Raw genomic sequence first — 19,313 nt, 5'->3', positions numbered from 1 at the left:
TGCAGGAGGATCACATGAGCCTAGGAGTTTGAGGTTACAGGGAACTTTGATCACACCATTGCACTCTAGCCTGGGTGAGAGAGCACGACTTTGCATCTTTTTTTTTTTTTAAAGGAATCTTTGATTCCCAGTCCTGCTAACCTATCCAGTATCACACTTAAGGTCCAGTGCATCAACTAGGCCATAACCACCATATATGAAATTGGATTTTTTTCTTTTGAGACAGGGTCTTGCTCTTTGCCCAGGTTGGAGTGCAGTGACGTGAACACAGCTCACTACAGCCTCAGCCCCCTGGGCTCTAGCGATCCTCCTGCCTCAGCCTCCCAAGTAGCTGGGATTACAGGTGTGCTATCACCATGCCAGGCTAATTTAAAAAAAAATTTTTTTTTGTAGAAGCAGGGCCTCACTATTTGACCAGGCTGGTCTTGAACTCCTGGGCTCAAGTGATCCTTCCACCTCATTCTCTCAAAGTGTTGGGATTATAGGTGTGAGCCACTGCATCTGGCCTTGAAATTGTTAGAAATATTTTCAACTTTCAAGCAACCGATTATAATTACAGTAATTGAATATTTATGTGCCAAGCACTGTGCTAATCACTGTATGTGTGTTGTTGCATTACAAGAACACTGTGAAGGGGATAGGCCCATTTTACAGATGAATAAACTGAGGTTAACTTCTCCGAGATCATACAGTTAGTAGGCAGTGGTGCTGGGACTGAAACCCAGGTCCGCCTCCTTATTGTGAGGCATGATTACGCGTGTTTGAACATGCCTATTTCTTCAGTTAGGGATTGGGCATCACAAGGCCTTTTCCATCCCGTTTTTTATCGCTCCCTCTTCCATCACTAGACATTTGCTTATTCTTTTTGAAAGCAATTTTTTTCCTGAGCATTTCTGATTTCTTAAGGTGAGTTGAAGTGGAAGCATATTCACATTATTTTGCAAATGAGCACTTGGTAAATATTCACTGATTTCTATAAATTATTAGCCACTGCTGTGACCACGATGAGAAGTCTCACAAATTGGATTAGTAATTGCATTTTGAACTTTTTTTAATCTTCTTTTTTCAGTGAGCCATTTCTGTTTAAAATTTTGTTTCTTTCTTTCTGAAAGGAAGAAGATTTCTCTCCCCATGTCGGCTGTAGTCTGCCTCTGGCTTCGGCACCTTCCCAGCCTTGAAAAAGCAATGCTGCATCTTTTTGAAAAGCTAATCTCCGGTGAGAGAAATTGTCTGAGAAGGATCGAATGCTTTATAAAAGATTCATCGCTGGTACGTGCTGGGTTTTGATGAAGGGAAAAATCCTTGAAGGAGATGCTGGGAATCATTTCTTTTAGTCAGAGAATGAAAGGGGGGGATGTAAACAAAAGAGCAATTGGAACCTTTATATATAATCGTGTATTTACATTTTATTTTTGAAATCACTAACATGGGGGCTTTTCTGCATCCTTGGAGCATGCAGGGAGAGATCTGAGGTTTACTTGATTGATATGCCGTATATCACATGTTCACAAGAATTGGCATTTGCACAACAGACTTTTTAAAAACAGTATTTCTTATTTCAGCATGGAAAATAAGTTTTTGGAAATGAACATATGGGTAAGAGGAAGAATCAATTAAAAACATTCAAAAAATAAACTTGTAGCTCTTCACTAGAGGAAAGATGAAATATTCAAGAGACACAAAACCCCAGAAAAATGGTTAAAGCAGCAGAACCAGCTAAGACTTCTGTAAGTTTTCTTTTGGTGTGAGGCCACCTACCTTCACCCTCCCCTGCGCGGTGGCGCCTGGCTCCCTTCCCGCTCAGGACCGTGCAGCTGGGGACTCCAGCCCACGTGGACATCCACCTCCTGGCCCAGTGTCTGGCACCCTGGGCTCTCAGTGGCCCTCGCCACCACTGACTCGCCAGTCATCTTCCTTTGTGGGAGGCAGCTCTGTGGGATTGGAGCACATTTTGTAAGGACAGGAATAAAGACCAAGGCACCCTGAAAAAATGATTCAGAAACCTGCAGGTGCCGTGGTCCCGCAGCCTCTGTCTTCCAGGAGCTCCAGTGAACTCTGCCCTTTTTCCCTTTAGCTTTCATAATCTACAGGGATGTGATACAGAGATTGCCTTCCACTTCTTCCTGCTTCCTGCAAGTGGAGAAAGTGAGTTCCAAGAGCCACAGTGAACAGTCCGGTCTTTAGTTAGTGGCCGGGACACTGGGAAGGAGGGAGTGTTCACCCTCACCCTTGAGCTGAGACTGAGGAAGTCCCTGAGGTTGGCTGTGCCCACTTTTCCTGAGCTCATAGAACCCCTACCTCCTAGAGGCCTTCAACTTGTTTAGTTCAGTTGGGACTTCTGTGTTCTTTCTTTCTCTTTCTAGTTGGAGACTGTCTAAGGGAATCCTAATGGAATCAGTTGCCTTCCTCCGCGATCCCGTTTCTCCCCTTGTTTCATGGCCCCTTTCACCCTTCCCCTTGGCCTCCCAGGGCGATGTGCATAGGGTTGCAGGTGCTGACAGCCACGCTGCTCTCACCTGTACCTCAGGCTGCACACACGGATCCCACCTGACTTGAAAGTTTACCACGATAGAAGAGAAAGGAAGACGTGTATATTAAGACTGAGAGAGCCCAAACAGATTTCTTAAGGATAATTACTACCTAACCTTACCATCCAAAAGAGTCATATATTAAGGCAAGAAATAGGAATGCACCTTATTTTAAAATGGTTGCAGTACAATTCAAAATCATGACTTTCAGAAGCCCTCTGACAGCCCATTCCTGGTGATTCAAGGTCATAAATTACCTTTATTGTCTGCTAAATCTATTTCTAACTTACATGTGCATACTAGGATTTCAGTTTCTCTGGTCCCTTTTCAGTGGCAAAATAATAGTAACTGGGCTATAAGCTTGCTCCCAGGGTGCTTATGACATTTTCCTTAAGTCTTCTCCCTATTGAAAAATTCTAGTCCCATTGCCTTTTTTCCAGCCTTTCCTTAATCCTTGGATTCTTCTCTGAACCTTCTCCATGTCCTTTTTGCCTGTGGCCCTCATGCCTGAGCAGCACTGTGGTGAGCACAGCAGATGCAAGACAGAGAACGCAGGCTGTCCCATTGCACATAACTGTATAATGCTCAGTCTCCAGTTTGTAGTTTACAGTAATCTCCCACGAGTCACACAGCTTTGAAGTCAGTTGACTTACAAAAGCTTTTATCAGGATCGTGTGTGCAGAAATTCAGAGCTTCCATTATGGCTAAAGGGGGATTCTAGAGGGTGTTATTTGGTTTAATTTACTGTGGCATTGGCAGGATGTGACCTCTCTGTGCCTCATGGTTCAAGGAGGTAATTACAATACAGACGATGGCTGGAAGCCCCTGATTGGTGTGGGCTGTTCTCCTCAGCATCCTGGGCCTGCAGTGCCAGAAAGCCAGGCAGGCCGCAATAGGCCTGTGACGTGGCTAAGTGATTGCAGGGGTAACCTGAAGAGCCTGCTTCCTAATTGCATCATCTGATTCATTTATCGCAGTGCAGTATCTTGGTGCAGTGACAGGACTGTACAGAAGTATCAGAGAGATCTCTAAGACTCAGATAGCACGAGACTGCTGCGCTGTGCTCCAGAGGAAACCTGATGCCTATTACATTAGAGTTGGATTCTGAGAGTAATTAAAGTGTGATGGTCTACGTAACTTGTGTTTTATATAGAGCACTGTTAATTATATTTCTCTCTCTTGGGACTATGCAGAATGAGTCCTGGAAATTCTATAGTTAGCAAAATGTAACAAAAACAAAAGATAAAAGTGTGGTACAGGTTGTACAAAGTGAAATGACCTTCCCAAATGTTCTTTGGCCTCTTGGACTCGCAGGTCTGATATTTTCCATTAAGACCATGAATAATGAGGGATTAGTCTCTTATTACCTGAGTTCCAAATGACTATGTATGTATTTAACATCTAAAATAACAGTTTTCAAAACCCGTTCACTTTTGAGGCTTCCCCTTTGGCTTCCATGCGGTGGACTGGACTGCTGTTGAGTCATGCTGTCTGCCACAGTTGGTAGCTCCTACATCAAGTGAGGTATTAGCCCTAGATTGTCATTTACTGTACAGACTGAAACTTTTCAAAAGCAGATGGTCTTGTGTTTTCCTTGACAGCATGGACACGGGAAGACCATAATCCATAGCTTCAGACCTGACCTTAAAAACTGATGTCACCGACAGCAGTGAAAGCCACTTGTTAATTATGCAGCCTTCTTGGCATTGTTCGGTTTCCCAAGGCTGGCCCCAAATTAGAAGGATGTTATGTTTTCCAGTTACAATTCTGTTTGTGGAGCCCAGAAAGCTATTCATTGGATTCCACATTGGAATGAAAAGTGTCTGCAGGGTGTCAGGGTGGTACTGTGCTTGGCTGGCAAGCTGCATGCCAGGGCCGGAAGGTACCCGATTCCCATGCCCTCCCATTTGCTGGCAGAGCCCGCCCGCAGCTGGGTCCAGAGGAGCTAGCCTCACCTTCCCAGGCAGACTTGTCCCCAAAAGAAAGGAGCAGAGGAGGCGCCCAGGAGGCAGAGTTGTTTCTGCTAAGATTTGATATCAGAATATGCTTCATTTTCTCTCCTACCTAAAAATCTTTATGGCTCAATTCAAAAGATTACTTTATCTAATATGAACTTAAGAATAAAAAGCATCTAGATACCTCAGTATCCTCCTCGATATGGGATAGGTTGTGTTTTTTTCCCTCATTCTCCAGGTAGCAATTGTAGCACTTCAGAAAGAAAAAGAAACTTCCTTTACACAGACTCCCAATATGCAGCTCCTCCTTGGTAAAATATTATGCTGAAGAGTTCACTCTACATCCTGGGTGATATTGTCAGTTTGCTGTGCTTAAGTAGCTTTTCACTAACATGCCAGGGTTTTCTTTTCCTGCTTTTTCAGTCTTTTCGGCACTTCCTTTTGAGCTCTTTAATGTGGTGCATGTAATTGAACAAGAGCTGAAGTAGATAATTTAGCAGTAGTCCAGTAGTGCTGGCTGATGTGTATGGCTAAAAGCTGGGAGGTTCCGCGTCTTGGACTGGAGTTGCACTTTCCAGAATTAGCCTCAGGGGGGCACCAGATCCTCCAGCATAGTCTCTGTGAAGAAAGAGGCCCATGTTGCGAGTTTCCTTGCAATGGAATTGCAGTTGGAATTGCAGTTGGGGATGCAGACCTTGTGGCCAGAGATGAAGCGAAAGAGGAAAAAACCCAAAAACAAAGGAGGGGTGGACGTAGGGGTCACTGCCACTCACGCTGAGCTGTGAAGCAGCAGGGGGCTGAGGAGCTTTCTTCCAGCTTGGGCTACCCGGGCTAATTGGATAGAGGCCACTGGGCAAGGCTAGAAGGACTTCAGGCAGGGGAGGGGGTGCTGGGGATCCTCTGTGTCCAAACACAGAGGAGAGCACATGTAAATTTAAGACGCAAAAGTACATTTGGTACTTGTTAAGTTCTTAAGCCCAGGAATGACAGATTTATCACTAATTAAACAATAATTGCATTATGGAGTACTGAAAAAATTGTTTGTGTATAAACAACATCTGGTAAAGATTAAAAAGAAAGAATAATTTTTCCGAGCTCAAATTTGTTAAAAGGAACCTGAATGTTTTAAAACAAAATAGATCTGAAAATGTAAAAGGGATATTTAGAGTCTTATGTTTAGTATTTTGAAAATAGAAAAGAAGCAAATGGCATAATAAAAAATACATATTTATAAAGGTGCCTTATTGTACATGATAGATGTGAAGGTTTTGTATAAATAGGTTTTTCTCAAGCCAAATCATTTTTCACTTCAATAGAGGAGTTCACTGGTGAAATGACTCTTATGGAGAATCTTCTTTTTAAGAAGAAAGGTATTTTGTGGTGAATATGCACATATTAACAACAAGGGCTTCCCACTGTGGAGAGAACAGTGGCTCGGAAACAGCTACACAGTGGGACAGGATTGTCTGGCTGCTGGGTAAACTGGAGGGGAAGCTGCCCATCAGCTGATTCTTTAAATGACCCATTTCCTAAGTAAATATTTAAGCTACATGCAAGTACATGAAAATACCAGGAAAGAATCTATTCCAGGCTTAATGAACTTCAGCTTCTCTGTCATCTGCTATTTCCTTCTTTATTTTTAAGGCGAATATACCTATGAAAGGTGATAGATGGAAAGCACTTGATAATTTTTTCTGTTCCTTCACTGCCTTTTTATTTTTTCTAAAAGGGATTTGCTTTTGTCTGTGAATTACCTTAAATCATAGTCTAATTTCCCTTTTTGGTTTGTTTTCTGTCCCTCTCCTTTTCCCTATTCTCTCTCTCTCTCACACACACACACACAGAATCAGCAAATGACAGAAACAAATGCTTCTTCCTGAGAATTCTGTTCTTCTGTGTTCTCAGGCCTCTTTCAAGTGGCAAGTGGCTTGTAATAATCATTGGTGAGTTGGTATGAAAATAACAGCTTAAGTAAACATCAAGGACCGGGCACAAGAGCCTGTGTAATTTGCACAGTTCATGGTGCAGAGTCACAAGTTGGCCTCTCCCTTGCCTCTCCTCCAAAACAGGCATCGAGACCATGGTTATTGTGTGTTGATTCCATGTTGACTTTGTCTTCCCTTGTGTTTTGAGGGATGAAGATGGGCTTTCTTTCTAGGTGGAGGGGAGATAAACAATGCAATTCTGGGTAGCCATGAGGGGAGATCAGAGGGAAAGCTCTCGTTAGCCCAAGGGGATGCACACCCAGCAGAACAATCGGGTCTATACAGGAGGGAAGGCAGAACCCAGAGCTCTCCATCTTCGCCCCCTAGTCATCCTGGGCATTCAGTGAAAAGCCTGGGGGAGATAAGGAGGGAAGGACAAGACTCATGTTATTGAAGACCTCCTGCTGACGTAGCTCCCCTCGAGTTGAAATGATCTGCCTGTGGAAATCGTTAGGCCAGATGGAGAAGGGAGAGCTTGAGAAGGAACAGATTTTGGTAGGATGGAGAAAAACAAACAGATGGAAACCACAAAAGGTTTATTTTATTTCCCCGCTTTTATAGAAAAGATAATGGCCCCAGTCATGGGGCTTCAGAGCCCTGGCTTGCAGCGTGACCTCTGGTGTGTTACCGGAGTGCCCCACCTTACAAATAAAACAGGATCAGAGGTTAGATGCCTGCGTCATCACTCATGAAGATGCTACAGAGATTTAGGGGGGAAGATACGGCTTCCAAAGAAGCGTGTATTAAAACCTTAATTCTATTTGGAAGATTATCTTGATAAGAAAAGCAGCTTAAGATTGCTTTTGTGATTTGATGTTGCTGGGACATATGCTTGACCTGTAGTACTCCAGTCCTCATGAGGGGACTCACTGACCCTGAAATTATGTGCTCAGAAAGTATAAAGAGTCTCATTTTAAAAGCCATCGGTGAGGGGTGCAGATGAGAAGGAGCAGTTCACAGCTGTAGGGTGGCAAGGGAGACTGGTTTTCTTTTCTTTTTTTTTTTTTTTTTTTTTAGTGAGGTCAGGAGATTGAGACCATCCTGGCCAACACGGTGAAACCCCATCTCTACTAAAAATACAAAAATTAGCCAGGTGTGGTGGCACGCGCCTGTAATCCCAGCTATTCGGGAGGCTGAGGCAGGAGAATCTTTTGAACCCAGGAGTCGGAGGTTGCAGTGAGCCAAGATCGCCACTGCACTCCAGCCTGGCAACAGAATGAGACCCTGTCTCCAAAAAAAAAAAAAAAAAGGAGACTGGTTTTCAAATCAAAATCTCTGCCGTTGCTGTTTCTGCAGGTTCCCCTGCCTCCTGGCCTCTTAACCTGTTTTAAAAGCTAAAATGGGTTGTGGAAGCAGGCTGAGAGTAGCCAAGGGTCTGAAATATTTGGAAAGAAAGAAATCTAAGAGGAGAGTCCATCTGTATGGGGAAGAACAAGCAGATTCTACACAGCCAGCAGACATTTAAAACATTGGATTGAGCGATTTTGCTAGAAAACAGCGCACAGAAGAGGAGCATATCTAAGCTCTCACTGTCTTCTAACAAACTGAGTAAGAGCTGTCTTCCTTGCTCCCCCAGTGGTTTTCATAGTAGCCCTAATCTACATCTGATCATCATTTTCTTTGCTGTTTGGAAATCCCTATAATTAGTATTGAATGATTCTCTACTAGCATCAAACCTATAGAATGGCTCTGGGATAGTTTGACCATTTAGAAAAAAGAAATTTAATTTTACCATTTTCAAGTTTGATCTTATTTTCTATCAACGCATTTCCAAGCTCTTATCTGTCTGCCTGTGGGCACATAACAGTGCTATTTGATCTTAAACACTCTTATTCAATAGGCATGTTGTTGTACAAACTTTGAAAATTGCTCTGGCAAACTTAGATGAATCACATTTCTTCAAGACATACGGTTGCTTTTCCCTTGTTTTATTTTTTCATTATGAATACATAGAAACTTTTATATTTTCTGTGCTTATATCCAGTGACCTCTTAATAACTGTTATTATTTACAGTGAGACTGGGCATCAGGAGATTAACTGACATGCCTAAGTTCGAAGCCACGAAATAACCTGCCTCTCCTCTCTTGAACGGTGGTCCTGCCAAATTATTTTCTTGCATAGATAATGAATTTATCTGTCAGAATATCAAGTTGGTTCCTTTTAGATAAAAATGCACATCAGTGAAGGGTGAGGGAGCATAGATTATTTAAAGAGTAGGACATTTTAACTTGCAAATTAGAAATCTTGAAATAATTAAAAGGAGATTATCCTGTCCTGAAAAAGTGGCAGAGCTCCTGCCTGGAGCCCGGGGGGTCCAGCAGTGCTGGCCAGTGGACGCTAGATGGCGCGGGCTCAATGTCATCGGGGAGGCCGCGAGGAGGCGCGGTCCTGCCTCAGTGTGATCCAGGGCACGGACGGAGCAGAGCGCCTCCTTTTTTCTTGCTGACGGGGGCCTGTGAACAGTGTTTCCCAAAGCTAGTCATATCAAATGCACTCTGACTTGAATTTCCAATAGCGCCTGATCCACTAACATGTGAATGCTGCTGTGAAGCAGGGGTCCCCGCCCCCTGGGCGCACAGCGGAGAGGAGCCCCTAGCCTTCCCGCCCGCACCTGCCCCTGTCAGAGCCCCGCGCTTCGCTTCCCACGGAACCAGAGCCCCATCCTGACTGCGCATGCCTGGAATCGGGTTGTCCTCTGATGATCTGAGGAGCAACCGTTTCATCCCAAAACCATCTCCCCCTCCCGGTCTGTGGAAACATTGCCTTCCAAGAAACCGGTCCCTGGTGCCGAAAAGGTTACGGACCCTGCTATAAAGGATCTGTTTTGGAACACAAATGGGCATTTTCATCTGGCATCATCTCATACTTTGAGCTCTGGCCAAAAAGATAGGGAACCAGGGACTGGGCCAGTGAAGCTCCCCCCAGCTCCCAGGGCTACTGGAGGCCAGCTTCTGCAGACTCAATCAGAACCCATCACCGAAATATTCAAGGAGAAATTAGATACCTTTTACTATTCTTCATGAACCCCCTTTTCATCTTAATGCAAGCTGTTAAGTGCACTAAGATGCAATGTGATTTAGTCCAGCGTGGTAGTGGTCACTGGTTTGCCAATAATAATTCTAAATCGTTATGTACCAATTACCGAATAAACAGGCTGCAGGCACGGGCCTGACCTCGAGGCACATCTAGCCATTTGAGGAGGTCACACAGGCACACTTCAGTAGAACTGGCAGTACAGGCAGGCTCCACGGCATGCGGGCAGAGGGATGTTTAAAGTTTCTCTAATACTTACTGATTCTGTATTATGGATCGCCTGAGCTTTTATAGAAAATGTGGGACATACAGGAGTATACAGAGGAATAAGCTGCCTGTAACCCCTGCCCAGGGAGACCACCGTATGCACTTGCATGTGGGGCGTTTTCAGTACAGCAGTGGTTCGTTCTTCTAACCAAAAGGAGTATGCCAGTTTTCTGGACATCAGCAGTTCCCAGTAACTCCTTTGGCTGATAATAGCAAGTTTCTGAGAAAGTGCTTGCGATATTTCACATTCTCGTGGTCTTCTCCTTTTACAGCCTCAAGCAGCCTGCCACCCTGCCATATTCCGGATTGTTGATGAGATGTTCAGGTAAATGTTACACTGTTTCTTCTAGTAATTGATGTAAAAAAGGTTCCCTTTCCAAGCATGAATCAGAAAATGTTGTGGTAGTCTCTGGCTGTATCATGGGGAAATTAGAGTTTCTGATTCCCTCCTGTTCCTCTGAGCTTTTTGGTAATTAGAGGTAAAAACTCAAAAATCAGTGTAAATTTAAAGGCCAGTGCCTAAGAATTAAGATAACTTTATTTTCTTTAGCCTTTTAAGATTCTAATAATAGAAACACAGAATTGAGTTAGATATTAATATCATGAAATATTCACGTAGGATTTTTCTCAGCTCAGAATAAAGGGTAGCAATATACTCCCTTCACCATGTGAGGGCTGACCAATATTTTTAAAAGACTTTAAAGCTAAAGAAAGCCAAGAAAAATAAAAGTCATTCTTAACAGAGCTCTTCTGAAAGGCAAAATACACCATGCATGTTCTCTTACAACACATTACGTTTTTATTTTGAAAATACGAGTACTTCTTGGGAAATGCATTAGATTTACAGACGGCAAGAGACGAGGAGCTCACAGCCATGAAGCTGAGATGTGGCTGGCAGTTAGTGGGAGTTTTAACCATGGAGTACTAAGTTAGTGGGAGTACTAACCATGGAGTACTAAGACTGGATGCCCCTGGGGAGCTTGTCACCTGGGAGTGTCCCAGCCCCTCTTCCAGGGGAGCCCATATCAGCTCTCTCTCTAGCCCCTCCCACCTAACACACAGCAGCAGAGGCTGCAGGGCAGACTGCAGACTTTGGGGAAAGGAATTTTTACTGTGACAATAACTCACCAGTAGTCAGAACAGTGTTTGGGGTTTAAAGCTAGCAAAATTTGAGAGTTTGTTTGTTTTGTTTTGTTTTGTTTTGTTTTGCTTAAACAAACATAAAGAAAAATTAATTGTATGATAATGCATGGAAACGAAACCAGGTACACACAGATTATTTTCCTACTTTGCTGGGTGGATGGACGAGGCCATTTTACCCTTTGAGCAGCTTCGTCTCCACTTGTGAAAGCAAAATGTTGATGTTGCGTGTCCAGGCATACAATACAAAAATATTTGTACAGAGTATGCAAGCCTGTGTGGAAGGGATTTGCATTGCTTAATAATTTAAGAACCAAGAAAGAGAGCTCTGCACATTGCAATTTTAAAGAAAATATAGCAGGGAGCGACAGATTTATCCTGTTTTCACACAAGGACTGAAATCTGATGAGTTGAGATACTGCTGAAGCTTATGGCACAAAAAAAGTGTTTCTACTTTTCCCTTATACAGTGCAGGTTTTCATGTTTGCCGGATTACTTGTTAAACGTGTTCTGATCTGACTTTGCATTGTTCAGGTGTGCACTCCTGGAAACCGATGGGGCCCCGGAAATCATAGCCACTATTCAGGTGTTTACGCAGTGCTTTGTAGAAGCTCTGGAGAAAGAAAGCAAGCAGGTTTGTTATATCACATATATTACTCATTCATCCCAGAGAATAAGACGCTGTTGAGAGTATTTTGGACAAGAGCACTTTATTTTCAGTAATTTTGATGGACTGTTTTGCTCACAAAGAAAGGTTCCTAATAAGTGCCCCAACAAAGGTTAAGCCATTTTAACTTAACATAAATCAAGATCTGTCTGCCCCGTGCCCTGATACCCAGAAGCATCTGTCTACTATTGTGTCTGAGAACTCTGTCATGCCAGCATGCATGGCCCTGGAGGATGGCTCTTCTTGGCCCTGTGTTGTGCACTGTCTGCCGAGCAGGACACTGCCCCCTGGCTGCATCTGAGCCTCCCAGGTCAGCAGGAGGCACCCTGGGGTCTATATGGCATGTGATGAATAGGAAAGGGCACTTATTACAAAGCACTCCTGGACATTCTTAATTATTAGCATCTTCATTCTTATCAGAGACCCAAATGTGAATTGGCTTCCAGGAAAGGAGGTGGTAAGAGTGACTGGGAAAGGCTTGACTAACTAGAAGAGGAGTGAGGAAGGGCAGTGAGCGGGAGGTGTGTGTTAGACACAGTCAGTAAACCAAAGGCCAGGCCCGCACCCTGCAGAAGATTGTGCTCCACGTCCCCAGCAGCAGAGGCTGGGCAACAGCTGCCAAGAGTCAATGACCAATTAGAGGGACCTCGTGAAACAGGGACCTTTGCTACCAGAGAGCTTTCACCTTTCAGCATTATATTTGGCCTTGATTTCTAACGGCCACAGAAGTAATGTTTATGGGACAACATTGCCTGTCGAGAGTGGTGCTGGTCCAGTGCATCTCATCTGTAGAGTATGTCACGGCCCCTGTGAAGCTCTCCGCAGTTTGACTTCCGAGAGGAGAGCTACAATGCTTGGCTCCACCAGATCACACCCCTCGCCAACGTCAAATAGATCTCTCAGGTTTTAGCCGATATTTCTACTTTTTTTTTTTTTTTTTTTTTTTTGAGAAGGTTTTACTCTGTCACCCAGGCGGGAGTGCAGTGATGTGATCTCAGTTTACTGCAGTCTCAACCCCCCAAGCTCAGATGATCCTCACACTTTAGCCCGTGCAAGTAGCTGGGACCACAGGTGCATGTCACCACTCATGGCTACTTTTTGTATTTTTTTATTAAGTACAATTTCCATTTTATTTTTCTCGAGAGAATAGTCCGTCTTCAGTCTTTAAGGACTCAACTCCTTACGTGGGCTTTGGTGGGGGTTGTGGGGCAGCATCCGCAGGTCTAAATTGGGGTAGGGGTGTTCAGTCCTTGTGGGCTTCACAAGATCGATTCCTGACTACTTTGCTGTGAATTGCACAACTCAGACAGTAATGTAGCTTCAAATACAGCTTGGGAAGCACATAGGCATCAAAGACGCTCGCTTCAGAAATGTCCCTGACTGCTGCAGCCTCCACTGTGTTTCCAATGATGAATTTCTTAATAGCCTTGTCCTTGGGCACACATTGGGCACGGTTCATGCCGCAAATAGGCTGCACGTGGCCGCGGCCCTTTTTGGCACGACCGTTGTTCCTTTTTCTCATCATATTGGAGGTACGGACTGGAGGAAGCACTAATTTTTGTATTTTTATTAGAGACGGCGTTTCACCATGTTGCCCAGGCTGGTCTCAACCTCTGAGGCTCAAGCAATCTTCCCACCTTGGCCTCCCAAAGTGCTGGGGTTACAGGTGTGAGCCACCACACCCAGCCTGTTTCTGCTTTTTAAAGCAACAATAAATATATATTTATTTTATTTTATTTTTTGAGACAGGCTCTTACTCTGCCACCGAGGCTGGAGTGCAGTGGTATGATCATGGCTCACTGCAGCCTTTGGCTTCGTGGGCTCAAGCGATCCCCCCACCTCAGCCTCCCAAGTAGTTGGGACCACAGGTTCAAGCCACCACGCCGAGCTAATTTTTAAATTTTTTTTTTGTAGAGATAGAGTCTCTCTGTTGCTCAGGCTGGTCTCGAACAGCTGGGTTCAAGGGATCCTCCCACCTTGGCCTCCCAAGGTGCTTGGATTCCAGGCTTGAGCCACTGTGCCTGGCCAACAGTAAATATTTGTGATTTATTTTTTCCCACCCTCACTTTCCCTGGAGAAGTTAGCTGGGCTGTAGCAAGCTGCGCTATCCATGGTCCCACCTAGAATTTTGGAGGTGGCTCGGCTGGAAGGCACAGCTGGCCCTCACGGTTATTTTGAGCCTAACTGTAAATGTCTCTGAGCCTCCCTTGTGCATTCTTTGTAGACCCCATTAGGAACGGGCCTCTGGGGAGTCTCACCTGTGGCCTCGCGGAGCACACCTGGGTTGGAGCAGAGGCCGCGGAGGAGTGCCACTGTGCTCTTTAGGGTTAGCTCGCGCCTGTTTTTCTTCTTAGCTTCACCCTCAGCCTCTGTGTTGGCCGTGGGCACTATGGATTGGGACTGATGTTGCAGTTTCTTTTAATTGAGACTAGTACCCTGACCAGGCATACGCACCTAAGGACGTGGGGACCACACACTGGGTCCTGGTGTGAGGCAAGGCAGGGATCCAAAAACAAACAGGAATTCACCACCCTCGCCTTCAGCTCAACAAAGGAAAGCAAAGTCTCTTTGCTTTGCCAATGCCTGCATAGGTATCTGTTAGTTTATTTCTCTTCCTAGAGCTGGACCTGAGTGCCTGTCTTTTTAACTGATGGCCATCTACATCTGTTGACCCTCTGCCTTCTTGACTGTCCATTTTTAGCTAATCAAAACCCTTCATGTCATATTTGGTAGATGCATGATCCTCTTTTCTCTCTGTGTTTTATTCATTAATTCCTTCTTAATAAAATGAATATCTGTAAACCTGATATCTAATAATCTGAGTATATGTCTATCCACGTGCTCCTCCCTGCCTCTCTCCCTCCAGGTAGCCTCTGGTTTGAATTTTATGTGCCAGGCGCGGTGGCTCACACCTGTAATCCCAGGACTTTGGGAGGTCGAGGCAGGCGGATCACAAGGTCAGGAGATCAAGACCATCCTGGCTAACACGGTGAAACCCTGTCTCTACTAAAAATACAAAAAAATTAGCCGGGCATGGTGGTGGGCACTTATAGTCCCAGCTACTCAGGAGGCTGAGGCAGGATAATGGCATGAACCTGGGAGGCGGAGCTTGCAGTGAGCTGAGATTGCGCCACTGTACTCCAGCCTGGGTGACACAGCGAGACTCCGTCTCAAAAAAAAAAAAAAAATGAATTTTACGTTTATTATCCCTTTGCTCTTTCTGAAAGTAGTTTGATCACATATATATGACTGCCTAAACAATGTTTTGTTTAGTTTTGGTTGTTTTTGCACTATATAAAACAAACAGGAGCAGCATACTCTGTGCAATCTTTTGAGACTTGCTTTTCCACTCAGCAGAGACTTGCTGACATTGCCATGTGTGGCTGTGGGGAAGTATTGTTATGCATAGTCCATTGTGAAAACGTATGGCAGTGTAGCCATCCTCCTGCTGGTAGGCACTTGAGATGCTTCCAGGTTTTGTTTTTTATTACAAACAATGTTGCTCTGGACACTCTGGGATAGATACTTAGGAGTGGAAGTGTATTTGGAATACAAAAGTTCAGCTTTCGTAGATCCTGCCAGACTCATTTCAAAAGTGTTGGTGCTCATCTGCACTTCCTGCAACAGTTTATGAGTGATCCCATAAATCCACATTCTCTCCTATCTTCAGAAGCACTCATGTCAGTGCTTCTGTCTCTTCTTACCCTTTCCTCTTGCCCCTGTTCTGTTTGGAGGACACAGTCAGCTCCATCAAAATGCCCTATCAGACAGTAGGCAGAAATTGAGATGGGTGTGACAAGCCACTTTTTCTAAGCCTGCACTGTGGCGCAGTACAGCCAGTCAGGTCAGTTTCTGGTTGCAGCCATGACAGCATCTGGTAATGAGCTAGATTAAATCTCCCACAGATAAAAATGATAAACTCCAGGCAAAGTATTTTTAAAAATCTATTTGAAGGCACTACAGAGCACCTGAAAAAGTGGACAGAAACTGGAGGCCATCAGCCCTTTAAAGGGACACCACACGGAGAGGTCTCCTGCCTCCCCCCAGCTGCCCTCATGTGAGGTTGGAAGGCGGTGTGGGGCCGGGAGAGGGCCAGAACTTGGCACAATCTGATTGACTTAAGGTGCCAAAAAATAGAAATGTAAGCTGCCAAAGGAACAAAAAAATTGAGGGGAAAAAAGAAAACCAATGTCAAAAGATAGACCTAAACCCAAAACTACTTACAATGACATTAATTTCAGCAATTAAATGGAAGTTAAATATTCTAATAAAAAGGCAGAAACATCAGATTGAACAAAAAAATAAAGACCTGGCTGGGCACAGCAGCTCATGCCTGTAATCCCAGCACTTTAGGGGGCCAAGGTGGGAGGATTGCTTGAGTCCAGGAGTTCAAGACCAGCCTGGGCAACATAGTGGGACCCCAGTCTCTACAAAAAAATAAATAAATAAAAAATTAGCTGGGCATGGTGATGCATGCCTGTAGTCCCAGCTACTCGGGGGGTGAAGTGGGAGGATTGCTTGAGCCCAGAACGTGGAGGCTGCAGTGAGCCATGATCACACCACTGCACTCCAGCCTGGAAGACAGGGCGAGACGCTGTCTTAAAAAAAAAAAAAGATTTTAAAAGCTATTGTAATCAAGACAGTGAGGTATTGGCAAAAAGACAGCCATAGATAGATCAGAATTGAGTCCAGATATAGACCCATACATATGTGGCCAACTGATTTTTGACAGAGATGCCAAGACAATTCAATGGGGAAAGGAACGTTTTCAACAAATGATGCTGGAATAACTGGATGTCCATATGTAGAAAAATGAACCTCAAACATTACCTTGTAAAGCACACAACAGTTAATTTGAGAGGATCATGGGCTTCAACAGAAATGTTATAAAGATAAAGCCCCTAGAGAGAACATAGGATAATATATCTGTTTGACACTGAGGTGATCTAAGATTTCACAGAAGCACTAACCATAGGAAAAAATGGATAAATTAGACCTCATCAGAATTTAAAACTTTTAAGCTGGGGGCATAGCTCACGCCTGTAATCCCAGCTCGTTGGGAGCCCCAAGGCAGGAGGATCTCTTGAGCCCAGGAGATGGAGACCAGCCTGGGCAACAAAGTAAGACCCCTTTTCTACAAAAAATAAAAATTTAGCTGAACGTGGTGGCACACACCTGTTGTCCTAGCTACTCGGGAGGCTGAGGTGGGAGGATCACTTGAGCCTGGGAGATCAAGGCTTCAGTGAGCTATGATCATGCCACTGCACTCCAGCTTGGGCAACAGAGTGAAACCATATCTCAAAAAAATAAGAAAGGAATGTAAAATTTCTATTCTTTGATAGATATCATTAAGAAACTGAAAAAGCAGGCCAGGCATGGTGGCTCATGCCTGTAATCCTAGCACTTTGCAAGGCTGAGGTGGGTGGATCACGAGGTCAAGAGATCAAGACCATCCTGGCCAACACAGTGAAACCCCGTCTCTACTAAAAATACAAAAATTAGCTGGGCATAGTGGCATGTGCCTTTAGTCCCAGCTACTTGGGAGGCTGAGGCAGGAGAATCGCTTGAACCCGGGAGGTGGAGGTTGCAGGGAGCCAAGATCACACCACTGCACTCCAGCCTGGCAACAGAGCAAGACTCCGTCTCAAAAAAAAAAAAAAAAAAAAAAAGAAAAGAAGAAAGAAGGAACTGAAAAAGCCAGCCGTTAGCTAGGAGAAAATATTTGTAATACATGTATACAACAGAGGACTTGTGTCGAGAATATATGAAGATCTCTTATAACTGCCTAAGAAACCAGTTTTTAAAATGGACAAAAGACTTGAATATATACTTTCAAAAAAGATACATAAGTTGGCAGTAAGCACATGAAAACTGTTCAGCGTCATTTGCCATCAGGAAAGTGCAGAGTGAAACAGGTAGGAAAGCAAGCATACATAGGGTTATGTTCCCAGCCACTAGAATGGATGAAATGCTGGGGAGTATGTGGAGCAACTGGAATTCACATACATTGCTGGTGGGCGTAAGATGGTACAACACCGGAAAACCATATGGCCTTACGATGTTAAACAAGCATCTATCTGTGACCCAGCGATTCCATTCCGATGGCATACCCAGGAGAAACAGAAACACATGTCCATGAAAAGACATATGTATGCATGTTAACTACAGCTTTATTCATGACAGCCCCAAACTGGAAGCAGCCCAAATGCACATCAAGAGGAGAATGGCTAAACAGACTATGGCATATTCATACAATTCAGACTACTTCTGAGCAATAAAAACAGAATGATCTACTCGCACACAATAACATGGCTTAATCTTTAAAAAAATATGTTGAGCCCAAGAAGCCAGACACAAAAGAAAACATACTTTATGTTCCCTTTACACAAAATTCAAGAATAAGCAAAACTAATCTCTCGTCAAAATCAAAACATTGGTTGCCAGGGTGGGGTGGAGGGAATGATTGTTAAGAATTGGAAGGGGACTTTTTGGCGTGATAGAAATGTGTCTTCACTGGGGTGGTGGTCACATGGATTTGCACATTTACCAAAACCTCATATACTTAAAGCCCATGCACTCCATGCTTTATAGATTTTACCTCAATTTTTTAAAAAGCTTCTGTGCCCCTTGGGGGCATAGATAGCTGTAGCTCTTTGGCCCTCGAAATGCGAGCACAGTTTTACACTTTTGTTGTTATTTTAAAAACCATGCTGAGCCGGGCTCAGTGGCTCATGACTATAACCCCAGCACTTTGGGAGGCCGAGGCAGGTGGATCACTTAAGCTAAGGAGTTCAAGACCAGCCTGGCCAACATGGTGAAACCCCATCTCCACTAAAAATGCAAAAATTAGCCGGGTGTGGTGGCATGTGCCTGTAATCCCGGCTACTCGGGAGGCTGAGGCAGGAGAATCATTTGGACCCAGGAGGTGGAGGTTGCAGTGAGCTGAGATTGTGCCTCTGCACTCCAGCCTGCGCAACAGAAGGAGACTCCATCTCAATAAAAAAACAAAAACAAGCCGGGCACGGTGGCTCACTGTAATCCCAGTACTTTGGGAGGCCGAGGCGGCCAGATCACCTGAGGTCGGGAGTTTGAGACCAGCCTAACCAACATGGAGAAACTGTGTCTCTACTAAAAAGTACAAAATTAGTGGTGCTTGGTGGCGCATGCCTGTAATCCCAGCTACTTGGGAGACAGGGAGGAGAATCGCTTGAACCCGGGAGCCAGAGGTTGCGGTGAGCTGAGATCGCGCCATTGCACTCCAGCCTGGGCAGCAAGAGCAAAACTCCGTTTCAAAAAAAAAAAAAAAATGCTGAAATACCTAACATCTCACAACGGCTTTGGCAAGTCTTTCCAAAATAGAAGATTTATTTGTATAATTGGGTTCATGTGAGGTAGAACTCATAAAGACATCAAGCACATAACTTTATTATTTTTAAGTCCCAGAAGGTGACTTTAAAAAGGTTAATTATTCTGGAAAATATGAGGTTATTGGGAGCTTATTTTTCAAAAAATAAATGTTTAAGAAAGTGTTCTGACCATGTTAGTACTGGTGGGTCTTTTTTGGGCAGACGACTCAGAGTTTTGTATTTTCCTGACCCCGTTTCAATCTTAATGTTCATGCTCTTTGGATTTTCCATCCTGTGGCAGCTGCGGTTTGCACTCAAGACCTACTTTCCTTACACTTCTCCATCTCTTGCCATGGTGCTGCTGCAAGACCCTCAAGGTGAGTTAGGGTTG

At 44.3% G+C, this 19,313-nt stretch overlaps 1 protein-coding gene and 1 pseudogene across 17 annotated transcripts in view; one reads left to right on the top strand and one right to left on the bottom strand.

Annotated features, from left to right (window-relative positions):
- FANCC (FA complementation group C) overlaps window positions 1-19,313 on the top strand; it is a 218,440-nt gene that overhangs the window by 180,944 nt on the left and 18,183 nt on the right. For all 17 annotated transcript variants that reach the window (XM_019033559.4, XM_055349974.2, XM_063696582.1 and 14 more), the window contains 4 exons: window positions 1,113-1,269; window positions 10,042-10,094; window positions 11,444-11,543; window positions 19,224-19,299. In XM_019033559.4, the coding sequence (XP_018889104.1) occupies window positions 1,113-1,269; window positions 10,042-10,094; window positions 11,444-11,543; window positions 19,224-19,299 (386 nt within the window). The remainder of the gene's footprint in view (window positions 1-1,112; window positions 1,270-10,041; window positions 10,095-11,443; window positions 11,544-19,223; window positions 19,300-19,313) is intronic.
- On the bottom strand, window positions 11,533-13,221 carry LOC134756888 (small ribosomal subunit protein eS26-like; annotated as a pseudogene).

Source organism: Gorilla gorilla, chromosome 13 (genome assembly GCF_029281585.2).
Source record: "Gorilla gorilla gorilla isolate KB3781 chromosome 13, NHGRI_mGorGor1-v2.1_pri, whole genome shotgun sequence".
NCBI classification, from domain to species: Eukaryota; Metazoa; Chordata; class Mammalia; order Primates; family Hominidae; genus Gorilla; species Gorilla gorilla.
Note: the sequence above shows the minus strand (reverse complement) of the source record. Positions and strands in the feature narration are given on the sequence as shown.